Raw genomic sequence first — 23,439 nt, 5'->3', positions numbered from 1 at the left:
AGTTAACCAGAAGTTGCTGTTAAGAGTGGTAAAGAAGAGAAAGAGAAGTGTGCAAATTGCATGAGAATAAGATTTTTACCCTGTATTGGACAGTCTTTTAATTCTAGAACTTTCTTTTTCTTTACACTTTTTTAAAAAATTGAAGTATAGTTGATTTACAATGTTGTGTTAGTTTCAGGTGTACAGCAAAGTGGTTTAGTTATACACATATATATATTTTTCAGATTCTTTTCCCTTATAGGTTATTACAAAATATTGAGTATAGTTCCCTGTGCTATACAGTAGTGGAACTTTCTTGGCAAAAGTGAACTTGTGAGTTTCTTTGAGCAAATTTAGGAGAATATCATTTTTGTGATAACATTTTCTTTACTATCTGTCTTAGTCTCTCCAGTCTGCTGTAACAAAATATCACAGACCGGGTAACCTATGAACAGCAGACATTTATTTCTTACAGTCTGGAGGCTGGGAAGTTCAAGATCATGGTGCCGGCAGATACGGTGTAGTGGATGGTGAGAGCCCCCTTCCTGGTTCATAGCCATCTCCCTGTGTCTGCACATGCTGGAAGGGGCAAGCAAGCTCACTGGGGCCTCCTTTATAAAGGCACTAATCCCATTCACGAGGGCTCTGCCCTTGTGAAACTAAGTACCTCCCAAAGGCCCCACCTCCTAATACTTTTACATTGGGCATTAGGATTTTAACATATGAATTTGGTTGGGACACAAGCATTTAGACCATACTTTAAGAAAATTTAGGAGGTCCCTAGAATATCACTTTTCTTAACTAAATATATTTGATTTTTGTTTGTTAGTCGCCTTCTTATAAACATCGAAACCTATCTCTTGTGTTGTTCACAATTAACTAGTTCCAAGCTATTTCTTGTCTAGAATTGGCCACTTCCCCCATCTTGTTTCTCTGTATAATCAGTTTACAATCAGTCACTAATTCTTAGTCTCAGTATGAAGCAAAATTTCAGTTGGGTAAAGATTATAATCTTATGTGTATGTGTTGTCTGGTAAATTTGACATTTAAGGGAAAAAGATGTATATACCAATTCTTTGTACTGGTCTAAATTTTGAAATGAGCTACAAGTGTGCTTTGTTTTTAGGTCCGTATTGTGGAAGCATGGCTGTGCCCAAAGAACTTTTGCTGAACACCAGTGAAGTAACTGTTCGCTTTGAGAGTGGATCCCACATTTCTGGGCGGGGTTTTTTGCTAACCTATGCCAGCAGCGACCATCCAGGTATAGCAGAAGGACCAGCATAAATCTGTAAACCTTTATGTGTCTTAGAATTCCTCTTGCTAGTCACCATCTCCGGACAGAGCCGTGACCTCAGATCCAGAATTAAGATGTGAGGGAAGAGAGGAATTCAGTGTCTTTGTAAGTAGTTAGGTCTGAACTGAACACTTTCATAGCCCATGTTAGACTGATCTGCTGACTTATGTGGGAGAGGGTTGATCTCATTTTCCTAGAAATCATGGATTGTGTATCTTTGGGGCTACCCTCCTGACCCTCCTAAGGTCTGGCTGTTCTCTGGAGCTCTCCACCAACCCCTTTGTTAGCTTAGGGGACAAGCCTTTTAACCAGCGACACCCCCCCACTCCATACACACCAGTGCACCAGCATGGGAGCATGCGAGTATGAGGAGGAGAAAGTCGCTGTCACCAAGTGCCCTACCCATCCAGCTAGCGCGTGAGCGGGAGAGAAGGGGAGCATGAATATTGATGGGAAAGGAGAGCGTGGCCTCCCATCCAGGCCTCGAACTCCAGAGTAATTTCCATGCAGCCCAGGGTCTGCCAGGGCCACAGAGGTGCCCAGAGTTTCTGCTGTCAGGCCCCTCCTGCAGAAATACTCTGGGAAGGGGGTACCCCATTCATTTCTCACTCAGCCAATCAGATCTGAGCAATATCCTAGCAGGCCCCTGCATGGCCGGTGTTCAGCATACGTTTCTCCCTAAGAACTACTGAAATGATTAAGGAAAGAAAGAACTTCTGCAGCAAGTGTGGAATATTTTGGAAACTATACTAGGTCCATCTAAAAGCACCAAAATCCACAGTATCTTAGAGTTTCCATTGCTGAGTATTAGTTCAGTTCTATAAATTGCTCCAGAGAGCACGCTGCTTTTAAGTCCTTGGTCCTCATTGATCAAAGCTGATAGGCTCTTTGCTTTCTCACTAAACTCCTGGCCCTGTGGTCGCTCGATTGCCACTAGCTAGATTGTTAAATTAAGATGTTCCTGAACCTTCTCTGAACCACACTGGGCTCTTGAAATGGTTTTCCTCCTGCCAGGGGAGCTTATACACATGGCCTTTTGTAGGTATGTAGTGAATAGTAACTAACCAGTGTTGGTTAGTTGGAAATAGATTCTGTTGTCATTCACTGGATAAATACTGAAGAACCATCACTGATGGTAGAAAAGAAAAATGAAGGGAACTGATGAAATCCTGGGGATAGTGGGTCCGTTTTTATTTATTTTTAAACAGAAGAGTTCAGATAACTAGATAACGTTTTCAAACACTGTTTCATTTTAAAAGAAATCTTTAGAGCTGATTGCAATTATCTTTATTTATGACAGATTTAATAACGTGTTTGGAACGAGCTAACCATTATTTGAAGACAGAATACAGGTAAATACAGTGTCCTAGCTGTGCTGCAGTCATTTGTTGCTGAATATTTTGTTTTCCTTGACATTAAACCAGATAAAGTACCTTATTTGTACTTAATTTAATTTAAAAAAATCATCTATGTTGTAACTAATTAGGAATATTTGAAATGGTTTCTTATACAGCAGAGATCAGCAAACTTTCTGTCAAAGTCCAGATAATTAATACTTTAGGTTTTGCAGGCCGTGCAGTCTCTTTTGCATCTGTTCATACAGTTTCTATTGCCTTTGTAGTGCAGAAGCAGCCATAGACAGTATATATGTGAACGAATGAGCATGGCTGTGTTCCAAAAAAACTTTCTTTATTTCAAAAAAAAAAAAGGCGCTGGCTGGATTTGGCCCATGGGTCACAGTTTGCTGACCCTTGAGTTCTACTCTAGTACCAATGAGCCAAAATGGAGTCTAGAGTGCATTTTTTTTACCGGGCCAGCATTTGGGAGTGACTTTTGTAATTCTGGAAGGGTTCATTTTATCTTTCCCACAAAAAAGAGACATACTGAGAATAGGAGATGAAAATTTTCATCCCAGCTTTACTTTAACTGGAAAAATGACTTAATCTCTTAGATGTACATTTTCTCATGTGTAAAGTAAGTCTAGAGGGGGATTTCTCAGCCTTGGCACTATTGATATTTTGGATTGGATGATTTGCTGTTGTGTGCATTGTGGGTGTTTAGCAGCATCCCTGGCCTATGTGAGCCAGTCATGATAAATTTCTCCAGACGTTTCCAAAGGTCTGCTGGTGGGCAGAAATCACTCCTAGTTGAGAACCACTGGTCTATAGGTCATTATCAACAAAAACACTAACAACAACTCTAACTCATTAGAGTGTTTTCTTAGTACCAGGTACAGCTCTCTGGAGTTAGCATCTAGATAGCTCATGTGAATGTTCCAGTACGCCGACCAGGCAGGTTCTGTTTTACCCCGGAAACAGAGGCACAAAGCAATTAAGTAACCTGCTTAGGGCTACACAATAAATAAGAATGCCCCAAAAGTCAAGCTTAAGAGTCCATGGTCCTATCCATCTGATACTCTAATAAATGAGATTCTTTTATATGCAGAATCAACTCTAGTGTTTACTAATATGAAGGTCAGTTGAGAAAAGACAAAAATGAAAATGACCAGTAATTAAATGTTGCCCTTAAAGTTGCTGTTCATCCAATGCAGACATTCAGCAGCATTTTCTTTCCAGCCATACGTGTACAGTCCCAGGGGTGACAGGGCCTCTGGGCATCAATAGTCATTTCCTATCCTCTTAGAGAAAGGAATATATTCAGCCCTACAGTGTGATGTTATGGTGTCATATCATCTAAGCTGTAGCCCAGCCTATTTGTGGAGTTTAGTTAAAGATGAGGTATGATGACTAGTACAGGGCCATAATCCTTCATCCATAATTGTGAAATGCAGAAAGCTTTAAAAGTCAAAAGATTTTTGTAACTCATTTGGTGGCAGTACCTGATTAATGTGACCTTAAATTCATCTGACAGCAAAATTGGACTAAATTAAACATAAGGCTATTTTGTCTTTATGTATTTGACCTAATATGACTATCCATATATTTGATACAGAGATATTAATGTTTTGATTAATATTTGCAGACCTCAGTGGCGTCATACATCATATACATTATTGGCACTGTTTTACTTTTCTAAAATCCCCAAAATTCTGAATTCTGAAATACATCTGGCTCTAAGGGCTAGGATAAGGAACTGTAAACCTGTAATAGGATTTCCATTCTTTCTGTTTCTTAATTCCTTGATTATTGCTGTAGTGCTGGATTCCACTAGGTCAATGGGGAAGAATTATGAACCGTTTATTTGGGTAGTTTTGATAATTAGATTCTGTTACACATCTAATTTGCTAAGTCAGCAGGAGGAAGCTGAGAGGAAATGAAATAAAAGCAACTGCTGTTTTGCAATCTGCTTGGGCTGGTACATTCTTCTTGAACAAACCAAGCAGACATTATTGTAATATGGTATATATAGAAACAAGGGCCTATGGCATTCATCTTTAAAGGTGTCAATGTTCACATAATATTTTGAGTTTCCTTTTGCACGTCGTTTTAGATGTATGGTTGTCTCTCATGGCCTATTGATATGTTGATGCTTGAAGGAGCTACAGAAGAGGAAACTGAATTTAAGGGGGATTTATATGCAATATTCGGGGTCACATAGCTAGTTAGGTAGTAACAGAGCCTGGGTCAACACACCCTAAGCCACAGCCATCCATACCATATGCCATGACATGTTTCTGAAAAGTTTCTTGAAAAATGACTCTTAAGTAAATGAAATCCTAATTTTAAATGTACCTCTTCTAGTCAAACTCATAGAAACAGAAAGTAGTTACTGGGGGCTGGAGGTTAGGGGAAATAGGGAAAGGTTGATAAAAGGGTATAAACTTTCAGCTATAAAGATGAATAAGGTCTGAGGATCTAATGTATAACATGGTGACTGTAGCTGATAACACCATATTGTGTAATTGAAATTTGTTAAGAGAGTAGAACTTAAATATTCACACCAAAAAAAATATACATATATATACGTGTGTGTGTGTGTGTGTGTGTGTGTGTGTGTGTGTGAGGTGATGGCTGTGTTTAACTAACTAGATGGGAGGAATTCTTTCAGTGTATACGTATATCAAATCGTCACGATGCACACTTTAAATATTTTACAATTTTGTTTGTCAACTCTACCCCAGTAAAGCTGAAAAAAATATACACCTTTTTTCTGACTGCAAAAGTAATTTATAACTAATGTAGACCATCACTCTCCAGGCATTTAAACTTGACTAATTCAAATCGAGGTGTGCTGTAAGTATAAAATATACTGCAGATTTTGCAGACTTATTTAAAAAAAAAAGACTGGAAATATCTTGATAATTTTTCTGTTCATTACATGTGGAAATGATACATTTTGAATATATTAGGTTAAACAAAATATATGAGTAATATTAATATTAATTTTGCCTGTTTCTTTTGATTTTTTAATGTGGCTACTAGAATATTTAAATTAACATGTATGGCTTCCATTATGTTCCAATTGGGTAATGCTAGTAGAGTGAATCCAAATTTACAGAGTTAGTAACACAGAAAGTGATAGTTTCTCAAACTCCTACACTCAGAGCGAATCCAGAGATATTCTTCCTTGTTTTCTTTTTATCCATAGAAAACATAAATTGTTATTTAAACATTTCTTTTCATAAAAACAGGATTATGCTATATATACTGTATTTAGAAACTTTACCTTTTTACTTAACATTTCTTGGACCCCTTAAAATCAATTAAGATGCTTTAGGGAAGCTCATTGTTTAATAGAGTTTATAATGAATTTTGATATAAAACAAATAATTGTGTAAAACTTGCCTTCAGGTGAACATTTTAGATAAGTCTGTGTTTTCACAAATCAGGTTTCTGATTTGTCATTAAAGAAAGATATTCCTGCATGTTGTATAGAGGAGAGAAAATACTTTTAAGTATAATTTCACACTAAGTACGACCTAATAAAATATAAACTCTTTATTTTTTTTCCAGCAAGTTCTGCCCAGCTGGTTGTAGAGACATAGCAGGAGATATTTCTGGGAATGTGGTACATGGATATAGAGATGTAAGTAATTGAGGGTAATTTTATGGCAGGGAGGAAATTAAAAAGAGTTAGTGCTTGTTGCTCTGCCTAAATTCTTTATAAAGTAAAGTCAAATAAGATATAAAACTTTGTAGATAGATGCACAGTTCTCTTCTGAGAATAAATGAAATAAGTATAAAAACCAAGGTTATTCATGGCATTCATTCCTACAGTTAAGCATACTATAAATGAAATGGTAAACAAAACCCTTTATATTATTTATATTTATATTAATTATACCTAAGGGTATAATTCCATCCAATTTTTATAAGAGATCATCCTTTTGTTATAATTTATTTCTTTATTTTAATGCTCCAATTGATTCATGTAATACAGCCAAGGACATGAACATTTTACATCACAGAATAGTGACATTATATCTAGGACCAGTGAAGCCATATGCCCTGCTCATATATATTATTCCCCTCCCTACTTGCACTCCAATTTTTAATGCCTATTGAAACTGTCTGGGTGATATAAATTGTTCCCAGAAAAAAATAAATTCACAAGAAATCATTTTTCTAAAGTATATATCTTATATCCAGATACACAATCCTTTATTTCTTACTATTTACAGATTTCTATCCTGGAAATCTGATACCTGATTTTTTAAAATTTGCTATTCAAAATAGTTGGGTTTATAGCTTACGGGAAGGGGCTTGAGTTATTAGAAATGTGAAAATCTATATAGTGATGGAACTTTTCTAAGAGTTCTTTATGCACGGAGAAAACATACATGTTCTAGGAGATTGATCACATATCTCCAGCAGGAGGAAAAAAACTTGGCTTTAATTTTGCTTTCAGTACATCCTGATTCTGGAAGCAGCAGGTTTTGTGATTTTGCTTTGTTTCCTTTTTCTTGTGTTGTCTTAATTTACAAGATTGACACAGGATATTTACTTGGACTAGAAACTGAATCTTAAAATGATTTACACTACCTCAATTTGAAAATATACTCGGCACAGGCTGAAGTCCTAGATGACTTCAGGCAATTAACCAAAAGAACTAAAAAGTTGAGGTATAGTTTTCTCCCCCTAGCAATATAAAGTTTTAATGTATTATCTTCCTGTCCTGTATAAGAAACTTAAGAATTATATGCAGAAAGAGATATAGCATTGTTTCTTTCTTGCTTTATTTGTTGATCTCACCTCCTCTTGACAGAGCCCTTTTTCAGAGTAACAGGTTAATGGTTTCCTGGGTGGTAGGCCTCAGTACATGATCTGGAAGTGCTAACAAACAGGTTTCCTATTTGACGCACTAACTGGTTTTATACCATTTGCTTCCAGTATGATTTCCTCTGGGGGGAAATTTTGTATTTTGAAAACTAATCTCTTCAAAGAAGTCTGATTAGTGTCTTTTTTTGGTATATGTTGATACTGTGTGTATGTTAGATATCTATTGCTACATGACTGTTACCAAAAACTTAGAAGCTTGAAACAACACATGTATTCTCTCTCATGTTCTGTGGGTCAGGAGTTTGAGCGTGGCCTGCTGAGTTTGAGTGAGGGACACTCACAAGGGGGTATCCAAGGTGACACAAGGGTGTCAGTGGGGCTGCAGTTTCATCTGAGGCTTGACTAGGAAAATACTTGTTTCTAAGCTCACATGGTGCTGGCAGCATTCAGTTACTGATGGGTTGTTGGATTGAGGACCTCAGTTTCTTCCTGGATTTTGGTTGGAGGCTGTCCTCAGCTCCTTACCATGTGGACCTCCCCAGCATGGCTACTTGCTTTCTTTTTTTTTCTTTCTCCCTCTGATTATTTTCTCTCCGCCGTCTGTGTACCATCTTTATTTTTTTTAATTTTATTGATGTATGGTTACTGTATAATATTATATGTTACAGGTGTGCAGTGCAATATAGTGACTCACAGTTTTTTTTAACATCTTTATTGGAGGATAATTGCTTTACAATGGTGTGTTAGATTCTGCTTTATAACAAAGTGAATCAGTTATACATAAACATATGTCCCCATATCTCCTCCCTCTTCTGTCTCCCTCCCTCCCACCCTCTCTATCCCACCCCGCTAGGTGGTCACAAAGCACGGAGCTGATCTCCCTGTGCTATGCGGCTGCTTCCCACTAGCTATCTATTTTACATTTGGTAGTGTATATATGTCCATGCCACTCTCTTTGTCCCAGCTTACCCTTCCCCCTCCCCATATCCTCAAGTCCATTCTCTAGTAGGTCTGTGTCTTTATTCCTGTTTTGCCCCTAGGTTCTTCATGACCATTTTTTTTTCTTAGATTCCATATATATGTGTTAGCATACGGTATTTGTTTTTCTCTTTCTGACTTACTTCACTCTGTATGAGAGACACCAAGTACCTCCACCTCACTACAAATAACTCAATTTCGTTTCTTTTTATGGCTGAGTAATATTCCATTGTATATATATGCCACATCTTCTTTATGGCTTAAGTAGCTTCCATGTCCTGGCTGTTGTAAATAGTGCTGCAGTGAACATTGTGGTACATGACTCTTTTGGAGTTATGGTTTTCTCAGGGTATATGCCCAGTAGTGGGATTACTGGGTGGTATGGTAGTTCTATTTTTAGTTTTTGAAGGAACCACCATACTGTTCTCCATAGTGGCTGTATCAATTTACAGTCCCACCAACAGTGCAAGAGGGTTCCTTTTTCTCCACACCCTCTCTAGCATTTATTGTTTGTAGATTTTTTGATGATGCCCATTATGACTGGGGTGAGGTGATACCTCATTGTAGTTTTGATTTTCATTTCTCTAATGATTAGTGATGTTGAGCAGCTTTTCATATGCTTCTTGGCCATCTGTATATCTTCTTTGGAGAAATGTCTGTTTAGGTCTTCTGCCCATTTTTGGATTGGGTTGTTTGTTTTTTTGATATTGAGCTGCATGAGCTGTTTATATATTTTAGAGATTAATCCTTTGTCAGTTGCTTTGTTTGCAAATATTTTCTCCCATTCTGAGGGTTGTCTTTTCATCTTGTTTACGGTTTCCTTTGTTGTGCAAAAGCTTTTAAGTTTCATTACGTCCCATTTGTTGATTTTTGTTTTTATTTCCCTTTCTCTAGGAGGTGGGTCCAAAGGACCTTTCTGTGATTTATGTCATAGAGTGTTCTGCCTGTTTTCCTCTAAGAGTTTTATAGTGTCTGGCCTTACAATAGGTCTGTAATCCATTTTGAGTTTATTTTTGTGTATGCTGTTAGGGAGTGTTCTAATTTCATTCTTTTACATGTAGCTGTCCAGTTTTCCCAGCACCACTTACTGAAGAGGCTGTCTTTTCCCCTTTGTGTATTCTTGCCTCTTTTATCAAAGATAAGGTGACCATGGGTGCGCGGGTTTATCTCTGGGCTTTCTATCCTGTTCCACTGATCTATATTTCTGTTTTTTGGGCCAGTACCATACTGTCTTGATTACTGTAGCTTTGTAGTATAGTTTGAAGTCAGGAAGCCTGATTCCTCCAGCTCCATTTTTCTTTCTCAAGATTGCTTTGGCTCTCGGGGTCCTTTGTGTTTCCATACAAATTGTGAAATTTTTTCTTCTAGTTCTGTGAAAAATGCCAGTGGTAGTTTGATAGGGATTGCATTGAACCTGTAGATTGCTTTGGGTAGTATAGTCATTTTCATAGTGTTGATACTTCCAATCCAGGAACATGGTATATCTCTCCATCTGTTGGTATCATCTTTAATTTCTTTCATCAGTGTCTTATAGTTTTCTGCATACAGGTCTTTTTTCTCCTTAGGTAGGTTTATTCCTAGGTATTTTAATTTTTTTCTTGCATTGGTAAAAGGGAGTGTTTCCTTAATTTCTCTTTCAGATTTTTCATCATTAGTGTATATGAATTCAAGAAGTTTCTGTGCATTAATTTTGTATCCTGCTACTTTACCAAATTCATTGATTAGCTCTAGTATTTTTCTGGTAGAGTCTTTAGGATTCTCTATGTATAGTATAATGTCATCTGCAAAGAGTGACAGCTTTATTTCTTCTTTTCCAATTGGATTCACTTTATTTCTTCTCTGATTACTGTGGCTAAAACTTCCAAAACTATGTTGAATAATAGTGGTGAGAGTGGGCAACCTTGTCCCTGATCTTAGTGGAAATGGTTTCAGTTTTTCACCATTGAGAACAGTGTTGGCTGTGGGTTTGTCATATATGGCCTTTATTATGTTGAGGTAAGTTCCCTCTATGCCTACTTTCTGCACGGTTTTTATCATAAATGGGTGTTGAATTTTGTTGAAAGCTTTTTCTGCATCTATTGAGATGATCATATGGTTTTTATCCTTCAGTTTGTTAGTATCGTGTATCACATTGACTGATTTGCATATATTGAAGAATCCTTGCAATCCAGGGATAAACCCCACTTAATCATGGTATACGATCCTTTTAATGGGCTGCTGGATTCTGTTTGCTAGTATTTTGTTGAGGATTTTTACATCTGTGTTCATCAGTGATATTGGCCTGTAGTTTTCTTTGTGACATCTCTGTCTGGTTTTGTTATCAGGGTGATGGTGGCTTTGTAGAATGAGTTTGGGAGTGTTCCTCCCTCTGCTATATTTTGGAAGAGTTTGAGATGGATAGGTGTTAGCTCTTCTCTAAATGTTTGATAGAATTCGTGTGTGAAGCCATCTGGTCCTGGGGTTTTGTTTGTTGGAAGACTTTTAATCACAGTTACAATTTCATTGCTTGTGATTGGTCTGTTTATATTTTCTGTTTCTTCTTGGTTCAGCCCTGGAAGGTTGTGCTTTTCTAAGAATTTGTCCATTTCTTCCAGGTTGTCCATTTTATTGGCATATAGTTGCTTGTAGTAATCTCTCATGATCCCTTGTATTTCTGTAGTGTCAGTTGTTACTTCTTTTTGATTTCTAATTTTATTGATTTGAGTCTTCTCCCTTTTTTTCTTGATGAGTCTGGCTAATGGGTGATCAATTTTGTTTATCTTTTCAAAGAACTAGCTTTTAGTTTTATTGATCTTTGCTATTGTTTCCTTCATTTCTTTTTCATTTATTATTGATCTGATCTTTATGATTTCTTTCCTTCTGATAACTTTGGGGGTTTTTGTTCTTCTTTCGCTAATTGCTTTAGGTGTAAGGTTAGGTTGTTTATTTGAGATGTTCCTTGTTTCTTGAGGTAGGATTGTATTGCTATAAACTCCCCCCTTAGAACTGTTTTTGCTGCATCCCATAGGTTGTGGGCCGTCATGTTTTCATTGTCATTTGTTTCTAGGTATTTTTTGATTTCCTCTTTGATGTCTTCAGTGATCTCTTGGTTATTTACTAGTGTATTGTTTAGCCTCCATGTGTTTGTATTTTTTACAGATTTTTTTTTCCTGTAATTGATATCTAGTCTCATAGCGCTGTGGTCAGAAAAGATACTTGATACGATTTCAATTTTCTTAAATTTACAAAGGCTTGATTTGTGACCCAAGATATGATCTATCCTGGAGAATGTTCCATGAGCACTTGAGAAGAAAGTGTATTCTGTTGTTTTTGGATGGAATGTCCTATAAATATCAATTAAGTCCATCTTGTTTAATGTATCATTTAAAGCTCGTGTTTCCTTATTTTTTTCATTTGATCTGTCCATTGGTGAAAGTGGGGTGTTAAAGTCCCTACTATGATTGTGTTAATGTCGATTTCCCATTTTATGGCTATTAGCATTTGCCTTATGTATTGAGGTGCTCCTATGTTGGGTGCATAAATGTTTACAATTGTTATATCTTCTTCTTGGATCGATCCCTTGATCATTATGTAGTGTCCTTCTTTGTCTCTTGTAATAGTCTTTATTTTAAAGTCTATTTTGTCTGATATGAGAATTGTTACTCCAGGTTTCTTTTGATTTCCATTTGCATGGAATATCTTTTTCCATCCCCTCACTTTCGGTCTGTATGTGGCCCTAGGTCTGAAGTGGGTCTCTTGTAGACAGCATATATATGGGTCTTGTTTTTGTATCCATTCAGCCAGTCTGTGTCTTTTGGTTGGAGCATTTAATCTATTTCCTTTTAAGGTAATTATTGATATGTATGTTCCTATTACCATTTTCTTAATTGTTTTGGGTTTGTTATTGTAGGTCTTTTCCTTCTCTTGTGTTTCCTGTCTAGAGAAGTTCCTTTAGCATTTGTTGTAAAACTGGCTTGGTGGTGCTGAATTCTTTTAACTTTTGCTTGTCTGTGAAGGTTTTAATTTCTTCATCGAATCTGAATGAGATCCTTGCTGGGTAGAGTAATCTTGGTTGTAGGTTTTTCCCTTTCATCACTTTAAATATGTCCAGCCACTCCCTTCTGGCTTGCAGAGTTTCTGCTGAAAGATCAGCTGTTATCCTTATGGGGATTCCCTTGTATGTTATTTGTTGCTTTTCCCTTGCTGCTTTTAATATTTTTTCTTTGAATTGAATTTTTGATAGTTTGATTAATATGTGTCTTGTGTTTCTCCTTGGATTTATCCTGTATGGGACTCTCTGCACTTCCTGCACTTGATTGTCTATTTCCTTTCCCATATTAGGGAAGTTTTCAACTATAATCTCTTCAAATATTTCTCAGTCCCTTTCTTTTCTCTTCTTCTTCTGGGACCCCTATAATTCAAATATTGGTGCGTTTAATGTTGTCCCAGAGGTATCTGAGACAGTCTTCAATTCTTTTCATTCTTTTTTATTTATTCTGCTCTACAGTAGTTATTTCCACTATTTTATCTTCCAGGTCACTTATCTGTTCTTCTGCCTCACTTATTCTGCTATTGATTCCTTCTAGAGAATTCTTAATTTCATTTCTTGTGTTGTTCATCATTGTTTGTTTTGCTCTTTAGTTCTTCTAGGTCCTTGTTAAACATTTCTTGTATTTTCACCATTCTATTTCCAAGATTTTCTTTACTATCATTATTCTGAATTCTTTTTCAGGTAGACTGCCTGTTTCCTCTTCATTTGTTAGGTCTGGTGGGTTTTTGCCTTGCTCCTTCATCTGCTGGGTATTTCTCTGTCTTCTCATTTTACTTACCTTACTGTGTTTGTGGTCTCCTTTTCCCAGGCTGCAGGCTCATAGTTCCCGTTGTTTTTGGTGTCTGCCCCCAGTGGGTAAGGTTGGTTCAGTGGGTTGTGTAGGTTTCCTGTTGGAGGGGACTAGTGCGTGTGTTTTGGTGGATGAGGCTGGATCTTGTCTTTCTGGTGGGCAGGTCCACGTCTGGTGGTGTGTTTTGGGGTGTCTGTGGACTTATTTTAGGCAGCCTCTGCTAATGGGTGGGGTTGTGTTCCTGTCTTGCTAGTTGTTGGGCACAGGGTGTCCAGCACTGTTGCTTGCTGGTCCCTGAGTGGAGCTGGGTCTTAGCGTTGAGATGGAGCTCTCTGTGACAGCTTTTGCTGTTTGATATTACAAGGGGCAGGGAGGTCTCTTGTGGACCAGTGTACTCAACTCGGCTCTCCCACGTCAGAGGCTCAGGCTTGACACGCGGCCGGAGCATCAGGACCCTGCCAGCCACACGGTAATCATTCTTTCACGTGGTGGACCAACAGTGGGGCAGGGAGAGTGGTTTGTCCAGGCTAAAATCCAGCTGGAGGAGGTCATGGAGAGGACATACTGGTTGGACGGAGACGTGGACCCAGGCAATTCAGCAGCTCAACTATCAGGTTAGCGGAGGCACCTTCCACCTAAAATGTTTATATTACATTTTAATACTTTGTCAATACTTTTTCGTACAAGTTGATTTTTCCTAAAGGAAGACTTAAGAAAATACTCCAGTTCTGGGATGATTCGATAACTGCTTTGAGAGTTAAGTCTTCTCATGCTGATCTGCTTGGCCATCTTTGTGGCTCAGTGAACTTCAGGGATGCTTAGTTGCATCAACCTTCAAGTTCATGAGTCTTGCATGTGTTCTCCTCAAGTGTCCATTGCATTCCCTTCCCTGAAGAGTTACATTTAAATTATTTTGTTTAAGGTAATCACTAATTAACATAGACTTTCCTATATTTACATTTTGGCGAGGTTTAGACCTCAAAATAGCTAGAGAATAAAATATAAATCTCCTGTTCAAAAGGAAATTTTTAAAAAGCAGGTTCAGTGAGTGTGAATTTTAAAAATTGATACCAAAAAATCCCCAACTTTAGAAAACATCAATTTTATTTAAGTTAGTGGGTGAGCAAGTGATTTCTTTTAAGGAAATAACTCAGGAAAGGGCTGATAATTTTATTATAATAATATGATAGCCAGATCTGGTGGTTATTCTCTTGGGGATGTATCCTATGGCCTGCATTTAATATTATGAAAAAATATTAAATAAATACATGTAACTTAACAAGCAATAATGCAATGAAATAAACTCCATAAAAGGGGCACATACCACTGGGTTCCCTCAGTGCTGGGGACTGTGGGAAATGAGAAGATCTGTTGGGCAATGAAGCTGATAGGTCGTGTTGCTTGTTGGCCTGTGAATCTGTCCTCGTTACCAAGGAGGCCCCTTGTACATGCCAAGTCCAGTGACAGCTCTACACACATGGCAGGGATGCTGGGATGAAGACCATCCCATCCCCAGACTGAATTCCAAGGAAGCCAGGTGATCCTAGGGACAAGGGAATAGCTGCCCAGCCGACCACTTTGTTTTTCATTTGGGGCTGAGAGAGGGAGGCCGGCCTGCACAGACCCTATAAGAGGTACACAGGGTGCCCTTTAGAGTCACAAGGTGATTCTAGACATCACCCAGTCCAGCCTTTTCTTTCATTGTGAAGATGAATTGGGAAGCCGGGTCCAGAGCAGGGAGGTGACGTAAGCACACCTGGTAGAGTTAGAGGCAGAGTCAGCATGATACGCTGAATTGCTGAATTTAAATCCAGGGCTTTTACAGCTAGCTCCTCTATTTTGTACCCTAAGAGTCTAAAACAGTAATAAGAAAGCTTTTTAAGAAAATTCAGAAAAAATGAAAATGGAAGCTGTCTCTTTAAAGAGTACTATCTTTCTCTTCTAATTCTTCTTTTTTTCCCCAAAAGTCAAGAAGGGTAGTATCTGCCTCAGTTTCAGCATTCTCACATTTCTTCTCTGTCATGAAATCCTCCCCCTTTTTTCACTATGATAGCAGTCATTGCAAAGTGACTCCCTTTGCCAAATCGAATCTAGGTTGGGAAGTATGAGCTCTCTACATTAAAGATCACAAAAGCTCTCAATTTCATCGCAACCACATCAGTTGCAAAATACAGTTGGTCTCGCTGGTCCTCCTAATACTGTAACCTAAATCTAAGGAAAACTTTCCACTGTAGTAAGGTAAACAGTGTTGTCGTTAACACAAAGAGACACTCCGAAGTTCAGTTATTGAAACACAATTTCACGAGCTGCTTTTCTCTTTTCGGCATTAGCCATTGCAGAGAAGCAGGGCATTGCTAAAATTTATTTAGGAAAAGATCCTCTCGGCCCCTCAGTCCTGGGCTAAATACCTCATCACCCTCCCCCATGGGTCTGTGCTCGAGGGGGACGTACGGGCCTGGGCACCCCATGGAACAGTTCCACTTCTTCCTGCAGTCCCACTTTCAACCACAGGATCCCTGGCTAATCAGAGCCTGCCGGGTACCCCTGCTGGGTTTGTCACACCAGCCAGCAGCCTTGGAGGGCTGAGCAGGTGCCAGCTGTTTGACCCTCTCAGAGGAGATTCAGAAATTGAGATGGAGGCCTTGGGCCCTGGGTTGCTCGTCATCACTCTGAGAACTTCATGAAGTTTTCTGTTTTATTCAGTGTTCTGTGGCTGACACTACCCTTTTGGTTTTGATGCCTTGTTAAATCTCATTTTAAAATGAAGCTATGGTATGGAAGGTTCACCTTTTCAAATGATCCTCAGTCTGTATATTTAGTAAAGCGAATGCAAGAAACTGATGTTACCTGTTCTTGCTGAACAAGTCAGCCCAAAACCTAGTGGCTTAGAACGACAGCCATGTTCTTTGCTGATGAGTCCGCGGGTCGGCAGTGTGGGCTGGTTGGTTCTTAAGCTTCCTTTACCTAGAATTGCGCCTGCAGCTGCAGTCGTGTGGCAGGTCATCTGGGGTGGGGTGGGAGTCTCAGGTGGCCCCATTGACAAGTGTGGCAGTTTGCCGGGCCACGTTACCTGCAGCAGATCAAAGCAAGCGCCAGGGCCCAGTTCAGAGTCGCTGTGGGAGATGGCCACACCCCCAGGAGGCGTTACTCACTGGGGAGCCACGAACACTGTGAATTATCTCCCTTCCTTCCTCCCTAGTGGAAGGGTTCCCAGGTTCACCAGCATAAATAGAATGACTCTGATGTCACTCTGAGATAGTTAGCCAATAATTTTTTCCACCCCCTTCTACTTTTTATTTAAATGAATTATAATTTAGCCATGTCAGGGGTCAAATAGGGATCCTGAGCACAAGTTGTAACAAAATGTAAACGCTCCCGCTATATTTTAGATGTATTGTTGAGCCATTTGTAAGTGAGATGTTGCTGTGTTTCAGACCTCTTTACTATGCAAAGCCGCCATCCATGCAGGAGTAATTGCAGATGAAGTGGGCGGTCAGATTGGCGTGCTTCTGCGCAGAGGCATGAGTCGATACGAAGGGATCCTGGCCAACGGTGTGCTCTCAAGGCAGTAAGTACTTTGCCTTTTGTTCTGAGTGGAAGGTAACCCCGCAGGCACAAGTCATCAGCTCACGGTCTGGAAAGGGCTGCAGGCATGTGATACCAAGGGCATGTCAACTGGGAAAAATGTGTGTGACTGCTTAGAGCAGCATTTATGCTGTCAGTGTGGAAGACAGATGCAGCAATAAAAAAGCTCACCGACAAGTAAGTTAGAATGGCACACATCTGAAGCCCCAGGACGGAGGAGCATTCTACTCTCAGGTGCTCCAGGGGGAGGGGATAAAGCTTATTCCTCTCTAGTTTTTCCTGATTCTGTAAATTACTGATCATCACCAATATCACCAAAGATACTGAAGGAGATAAGGGACTGACATAAACCCAGCAGAACCACTGAACTCCCTAGAGGATCCCTAGAGACAGTCTCTTAAGGATGAATAATAGTTGGGAAGTGAATAAAAGATGGCTTTTTTTTTTTTTTTAACATTGTTAACTTCTCTGTTCCGTGTTATCCTCTGATCTTTTAGCTTCATAAGAAAAAAGTATGTCAATTGCTTTAAACACTTCAACCTCAGCTTTTAATGCTTTCAGGTTTCCTCAGCTTCTAGAGTGGAAAACTAGAGCTGTTTGAACTAAAATAGGCCAGCCTTGTGATCCAGCTGTCCACCAGTATAAACAGGCAGCTCGGAATCGTCCAGAGGGACACTCGCTTTGGAATGGCTGGCTGCCTAGTGAGGGAACAGTGCTCCTTGAGCCACTGTACAGTGTCCTTGGGGATTGGTTCCAGGACCCCCATGGATACCAAAATCCACTGATGCTCAAGTCCCTTATGTAAAATGGCATAATCTTTACATATAACTATGCACATCCTCCCACGTACTTTAAATCATCTCTAGATTATTTATACCTAATACAATGTAAATGCTATGTAAATAGTTGTAAATACAATGTAAATGTTGTGTAAATAGGTGCCAGCATGTGGCAAATTCCAATTTTACTTCTTGGAATTTTCTGGAATTTTTTTTTTTTTCTGAATATTTTCACTCTGTGGTTGGTAGAATCTGGGGATGCAGAATCTGCAGATACGGCTGACATATATGCACATGTATGTGTACACACATATGTACTATTTACATAAATAAAAATTTAAAATATATACACATGTATTATATATACTTACATATATGCACACACATATGTATATACATTTTTAAAATTTTAATTTTATTTATTTATTTTTGGTTGCATTGCGTCTTTGTTGCTGCGTGCCGGCTTTCTCTAGTTACAGCGAGCGGGGGCTACTCTTCGTTGCGGTGCACGGGCTTCTCACTGCAGTGGCTTCTCTTGCTGCAGAGCACGGGCTCTAGGCGCGCGGGCTTCAGTAGTTGTGGCACACGGGCTCAGTAGCTGTGGCTCGCAGGCTCTAGAGCACAGGCTTAGGAGTTGTGGCGCACGGGCTTAGTTGCTCCACGGCATGTGGGATCTTCCTGGACCAGGGCTCGAACCTGTGTATTCTTAACCACTGCGTACCAGGGAAGCCCTACATTTTTTTCACTTATGTACTTGCCTCAAACTCTTTGGGACATTAAAATTTATATCCTTATTTATATATTTATATCCTGATTTATAGTAAGAATGGTTGCTTATGCACAGTAAGCTTTAAATGTCTGCTTGACTTTGACATTTGAGGATGTTTCCTTTTTTTTTTTTAATTTTATTGGCGTATAGTTGATTTACAATGTTGTGTTCGTTTCAGGTCTACAGCAAAGTGATTCAGTTATACATATACATATAGTCATTCTTTTTTAGATACTTTTCTCATATAGGTTATCACAGAATAGAGTTCCCTGTGTTATACAGTAGGTCCTTGTTGGTTATCTATCTTATGTGTAGTAGTGTGTGTATGTTCATCCCAAGCTTCTGAATTACCCCTACCCCCCAAGTTTCGCCTTTGTAACCATACGTTTGTTTCAGACATCTGTAAGTTTTTTTCTGTTTTGTAAATAAGTTCATTTGTATCATTTTTTAAAATCAGATCCCACATTTGTATCATTTTTTAAAATCAGATCTCACATGAGTGATATCATATATTTGTCTTTTTCTGACTTACTTCACTTAGTATGATAATCTCTAGGTCCATCCATATTGCTGCAAATAGCATTATCTCATTCTTTTTTATGGCTGAGTAATATTCCACTGTATATGTACCACATCTTTATCCATTCCTCTGTCAATGGGCATTTAGGTTGCTTCCATGTCTTGGCTGTTGTAAATAGTGCTGCAATGAACATTGGGAGGATCTATTTCTTTTTATGTCTTTTATTGTTTGCTCTATGGATAATAAGGTGCTGTTTCAGGAAGGTATCAAGCTGTGGCCTAGATTTGTTAGGTGCCGCTGTTTCCAAATAGGAACGAAGAACTGGCCTTTGGCTTTAAATCTGTTTTTGGACTCTCTTGCCTATGTCTGAATACATTTGAATGCTTCTTTTGTAGAAAAATAGGGTAGTAAAAAGTTTAACTTGTACTACTTGGATTTTATTTTACTTTTGAAAAAAAGTTATTTAAACTATTAAGTAAAAGTATAGACATAATGTTCTTGATTCTGCTACATCAACTGGACTTAATACACATGAAATACAAATTATATAATTTGATATTCAACTTTGATGCAAAAGTAAGAGTCCAGAAATCTAAACCATTAATGAATTAGGAAAAGTTTTGCTCCACATTCCATATAGTTATTTGAACCAACTGTCAGATTTTTGTTTTGGTGGAAGTAGACAGAAAGTCTAGAATTATATCAAGGCCCCTTCTCCCTTCTGGCTCTGTGGTTTGGCACCATCTTTGTGTACTGAACAGAAAAGAGTAAACTGTGTGCTCATACAGTCTCTTCCACTCGTTTCCATTCCCAGACCTTCAGGGAGCAGTTGTTTTGATCTGTGCTGTTTCGCTGTTGGGGAAGCACTGTTCATGCGGTCATTGAACTTCTGTTCCCACACACGATTGTTTGGCGCTCAGGAAGAAACACAGAAGGAAGCATTGCAGCTGAGGAAGAAGTGGTCCCTAAAGTAAATATCTAGGGTTCTTCTGGGATTCATCCCGGGTCAGGTCACTTCCTTGATCTGAGGAGACCAGAATGGAATCAGGAAGAGCGACTGACCTCACACAGAGGATGATGGCTCAAACCATCTGCTGGGAAGGCTTTTCTTTGTTTACCTCAGGCTCTTCCTGATTGCTTCTACAGCCCTCTGGGAAGGAAGGCTGGCAGTTCCTGGAATCTGATCGAATCCATTCACCCTAATGTGTGAATGCCTTAGAACCCCATTTTCCCTAGGGGGTTTTCAAAGAGGAAGCTTATTTACCTATAGAATTCTCTAGTGGTTGTATTTAATTAGCTTAATTGGGTGAAATGAAAAAACATATTCCAGCTGATAATAGAGGAAAGCCAGGCAGAGAGATCTTAGCAGCAGAACCTTACCCAGCATTTTCTTCTCAGGATGAACTCCAAAGCTAACCTTCTTTCCTTAACTTCTCTTTTTCAACAACAACAAAGTAAATATTTTAATGTTTCATGGCAGTGGGAGTGCGTTTAGGTGATCAGGGTTGCAGCAGTATTATTTGGGCTTATCTGGGCCAAACTTCAAGTGTAATACTTCGTGCAGGAACATTAGAGAAAATGCAAAAATCAGTCAAAGAGAGGCTCTAAAATCTTAACAAATCTAAATACAAATTGCAACAGTGTGCACCTTTCTTTAAAGGTTAGGAAAGCTGGGTCCTCACCCCTGCTTGGCCACTAACTGAACTGAAGAAGGTCCCATGACCCAAGTGGGTCTGCATTTTCTCCTGTACGAAATGATGGGTGCCTGCATTATATTCAGCACAGATTATAATAGAATCTTTAGGTGGAAAACCAGGGCTTACAGAGTCTCTGCCTGAGAGTGGACAAAGAATATGAAAGAAAAACCTGTTACTTAAAAACAAAATGTTGCTGTGAAGGTGCTTCTGTCCAGACTAGTTTTGGGTTCTCTGTGGATTTCACATTTCAGTACCCTCTCTGTCCATTATTGTCACAATAATTCAGAGTTAAACATTTAAAATAGGAGTACTCTCAGATCGTAAAATAACTGAACATGACAGCGACACCTACCTTTTTTTGTTTACCTGTAATATCTAATGTAGTAAGTACGATGCCTATAAGATTCATCTTGAGAATTCCAAGTTTTCTATTCATTCTACATATTGTTACAGCATTGAGTTGGTGAGGGATTTACAAAAAGATACATGTGATCTCAGGCCTTAGGAACCTCTTTTCCGCAGAAGGAGACAACTGCCGAGCAGGGCCGATTTGATAAGTTCACCAGGAGAGTAATACAAGGTACAGAACTGGGGGGTCCAGAGGCCCAGGGATCAATGCCAGATGTGCAGGCCTGTCTTGCAGCAGTTCAGGACCCGTCAGTGAGGTGCTCTGAATTTTCTCCAGCTGTACCTTGTCATCCAGAAGCAGGAGCTGGTTCATGGTTTGGTGTCCTTGCTGCAGTCGGTAGGAGTGTGAGGGGAGAGAGAGAGACCCGGGCGGAGGCTCTCTGCGGAGCGACGCTGCTGGGGCAGGACCCCTCAGGGAAGGAGTGGAGAAGTCTGTAGGGGAGGCAGCTAGACTGACATGCTCGTTCTTGTACAAGTGATCAGGCATCTTCATGTCTCAGGGGTCCTTGATTGTTGAAGCGAGTGGGGCGCTGTAGGGGTGCCTTCTGAAGCAAAGGGAGTGTTCAGGGCAGTCATCCTTTCTGTCTCCATCACTACGTATTCTTTAATTGGGATTTAGGTGTGTCCTGGAGACTGTATATGTGCCTGTTCCTTCCCAATACAATGTGGCGTGATGGAAACAGCACAGGCTTGTGGTTCAACAGCAGCATCTCAGGAGTCCTGGCTGCTTGTCACCTCTATGAATTTAGGAAAGTTGCTTACCTTCGAAGGGCCTGAGTTTCTTGGTCTACGAAATACCAATGACAGAGATAATAACAGTAGCCTTGCCGGGTGCTCTGAGGACCACATGGGGTGTGGGAAGGCTCTGAGCCCCATTCTATAGCGCTGTACCAGTCATTAAGATCCAGTGAAGCAACTAACCTCCTCATCTTTGTGTTTATTATTTCAGTGGTTCCCTGTCAGACAAGCGATTTCTGTTTACCTCCAATGGTAAGGATCATGCTTTCCTTAAGAATTTGATATTTTAAAATCTTCAGGGGTAGTTTATTCTTCCATACCCCTCAGATGATATCGTTTAAAAGATTAATTTTTTCTTTTCTCCTCAGGTCATGTAGCACCAAGTATGCTGTGACTTAAAAAATACATCAGACAATAAACCCAGTTAACATTAGGAAAAGAAATATTTTTCTTTATAATCTAAAACTTTTGCCAGAAAAAATGAAAATTTGAAATGACAGTTAAGATAAATTCCTTTATGTTAGATTTTAACAGAAAAACCTTTTGAGCAGTGCAATCTGATTTGTGTGTATCTGGAATGAAGTTATTGAAAATGAATAGCATAAAGGCTTTTTAGCCCCTCTGTCATGGAATATGTTCTGGGGAAATGTTCTCCCTCACATAAAATAACATATTTCAAGGAGAACAATACAAACATGTCTTCTCGGCCCAGGAGGAGGACTGGCCTTTATCTGCAACCTCCACATTGTCTTGGACATGGTATAGTTAAGCTCCCAGGGTCGATGTTGGGTACAATTAACTGATCTTCAGGGCACCTGACGTACCTGCTCTTCAAGGGTAGAGATCGTGGAGTCCTCCCTCTGATCAAGTGAGAAGAACCTCAGCATTTTCAGCTTTTAGGACACCTTGTACTTCGTTGAAATCATGGTGGATTTAGATTAGAAAGGAAAATCTACAGTGGGGACAAAGAGATGTCACTTATAGGGGATATAAGGTCCATTAAGAAGAAAAGCAGCAATAGTATCAAGATACCACAGCACCAGCGAGTCAAATGCAAGTCTGAATCATTAAAAAAACTAGTAATTAAACAGTTGATTCAATATCAGAATGGAAGTAAATCAACCGAATAATTCTAGGTGAAACAGGGTGCTTTGTTTTTTTGGTTTTCATTTTGTGTCTATATCTGAAATATTTCCCTGCCCTTTTTTTCTAGGTTGCAGCAGATCCTTGAGTTTGGAACCTGACCGGCAAATCAGAGCTTCTTCTTCTTGGGAGTGGATCAATGAGACTGGAGATCAGGTCCGCTGGTCTCCTGGCCAAGCCCGACTTCAGGACCAAGGCCCGTCATGGGCTTCGGGGGACAGGAGCAAGAACCACAAACGGGAGTGGCTGAGGATAGATTTGGGAGAGAAAAAGAAAATAACAGGTACTGAAACGAGTGCAGTTTCACAAAACAAGATGACTTGCAGTTGAAATTATGTTTTGAATTTGCACAGGTGCCCCCACCTCAGAGTACTCCATGTCTTTTTTTTTTAACATCTTTATTGGAGTATAATTGCTTTACAGTGTTGTGTTAGTTTCTGCTGTACAACAAAGTGAATCAGCTATATGCATACATATATCCCCATATCCCCTCCCTCTTGCGTCTCCCTCCCACCCTCCCTATCCCACCCCTCTAGGTGGTCACAGAGCA

General features: G+C 39.4%; 1 protein-coding gene and 1 long non-coding RNA gene across 4 annotated transcripts in view; one reads left to right on the top strand and one right to left on the bottom strand.

Annotated features, from left to right (window-relative positions):
* The window catches only part of DCBLD1 (discoidin, CUB and LCCL domain containing 1), a 68,690-nt gene that overhangs the window by 36,453 nt on the left and 8,798 nt on the right, over nucleotides 1-23,439 (top strand). For 2 of the 3 annotated variants that reach the window (XM_032651040.1, XM_032651039.1), the window contains exons 3-8: nucleotides 1,106-1,240; nucleotides 2,574-2,625; nucleotides 6,187-6,259; nucleotides 16,685-16,818; nucleotides 21,958-21,998; nucleotides 22,960-23,172. In XM_032651040.1, coding sequence (XP_032506931.1) covers nucleotides 1,106-1,240; nucleotides 2,574-2,625; nucleotides 6,187-6,259; nucleotides 16,685-16,818; nucleotides 21,958-21,998; nucleotides 22,960-23,172 — 648 coding nt within the window. Of the gene's footprint in view, nucleotides 1-1,105; nucleotides 1,241-2,573; nucleotides 2,626-6,186; nucleotides 6,260-16,684; nucleotides 16,819-19,717; nucleotides 19,874-21,957; nucleotides 21,999-22,959; nucleotides 23,173-23,439 lie in introns of all 3 variants that reach the window. The other variant, XM_032651037.1, reaches the window with a different exon arrangement.
* On the bottom strand, nucleotides 19,869-23,095 carry LOC116763394. The gene is made up of 3 exons (XR_004352503.1): nucleotides 22,992-23,095; nucleotides 22,571-22,698; nucleotides 19,869-22,140 (listed from the first exon to the last, which is right to left on the bottom strand). It is a non-coding gene; the product is annotated as an uncharacterized LOC116763394 (long non-coding RNA).

This window comes from Phocoena sinus, chromosome 12, assembly GCF_008692025.1.
Source record: "Phocoena sinus isolate mPhoSin1 chromosome 12, mPhoSin1.pri, whole genome shotgun sequence".
NCBI classification, from domain to species: domain Eukaryota; kingdom Metazoa; phylum Chordata; class Mammalia; order Artiodactyla; family Phocoenidae; genus Phocoena; species Phocoena sinus.
Note: the sequence above shows the minus strand (reverse complement) of the source record. Positions and strands in the feature narration are given on the sequence as shown.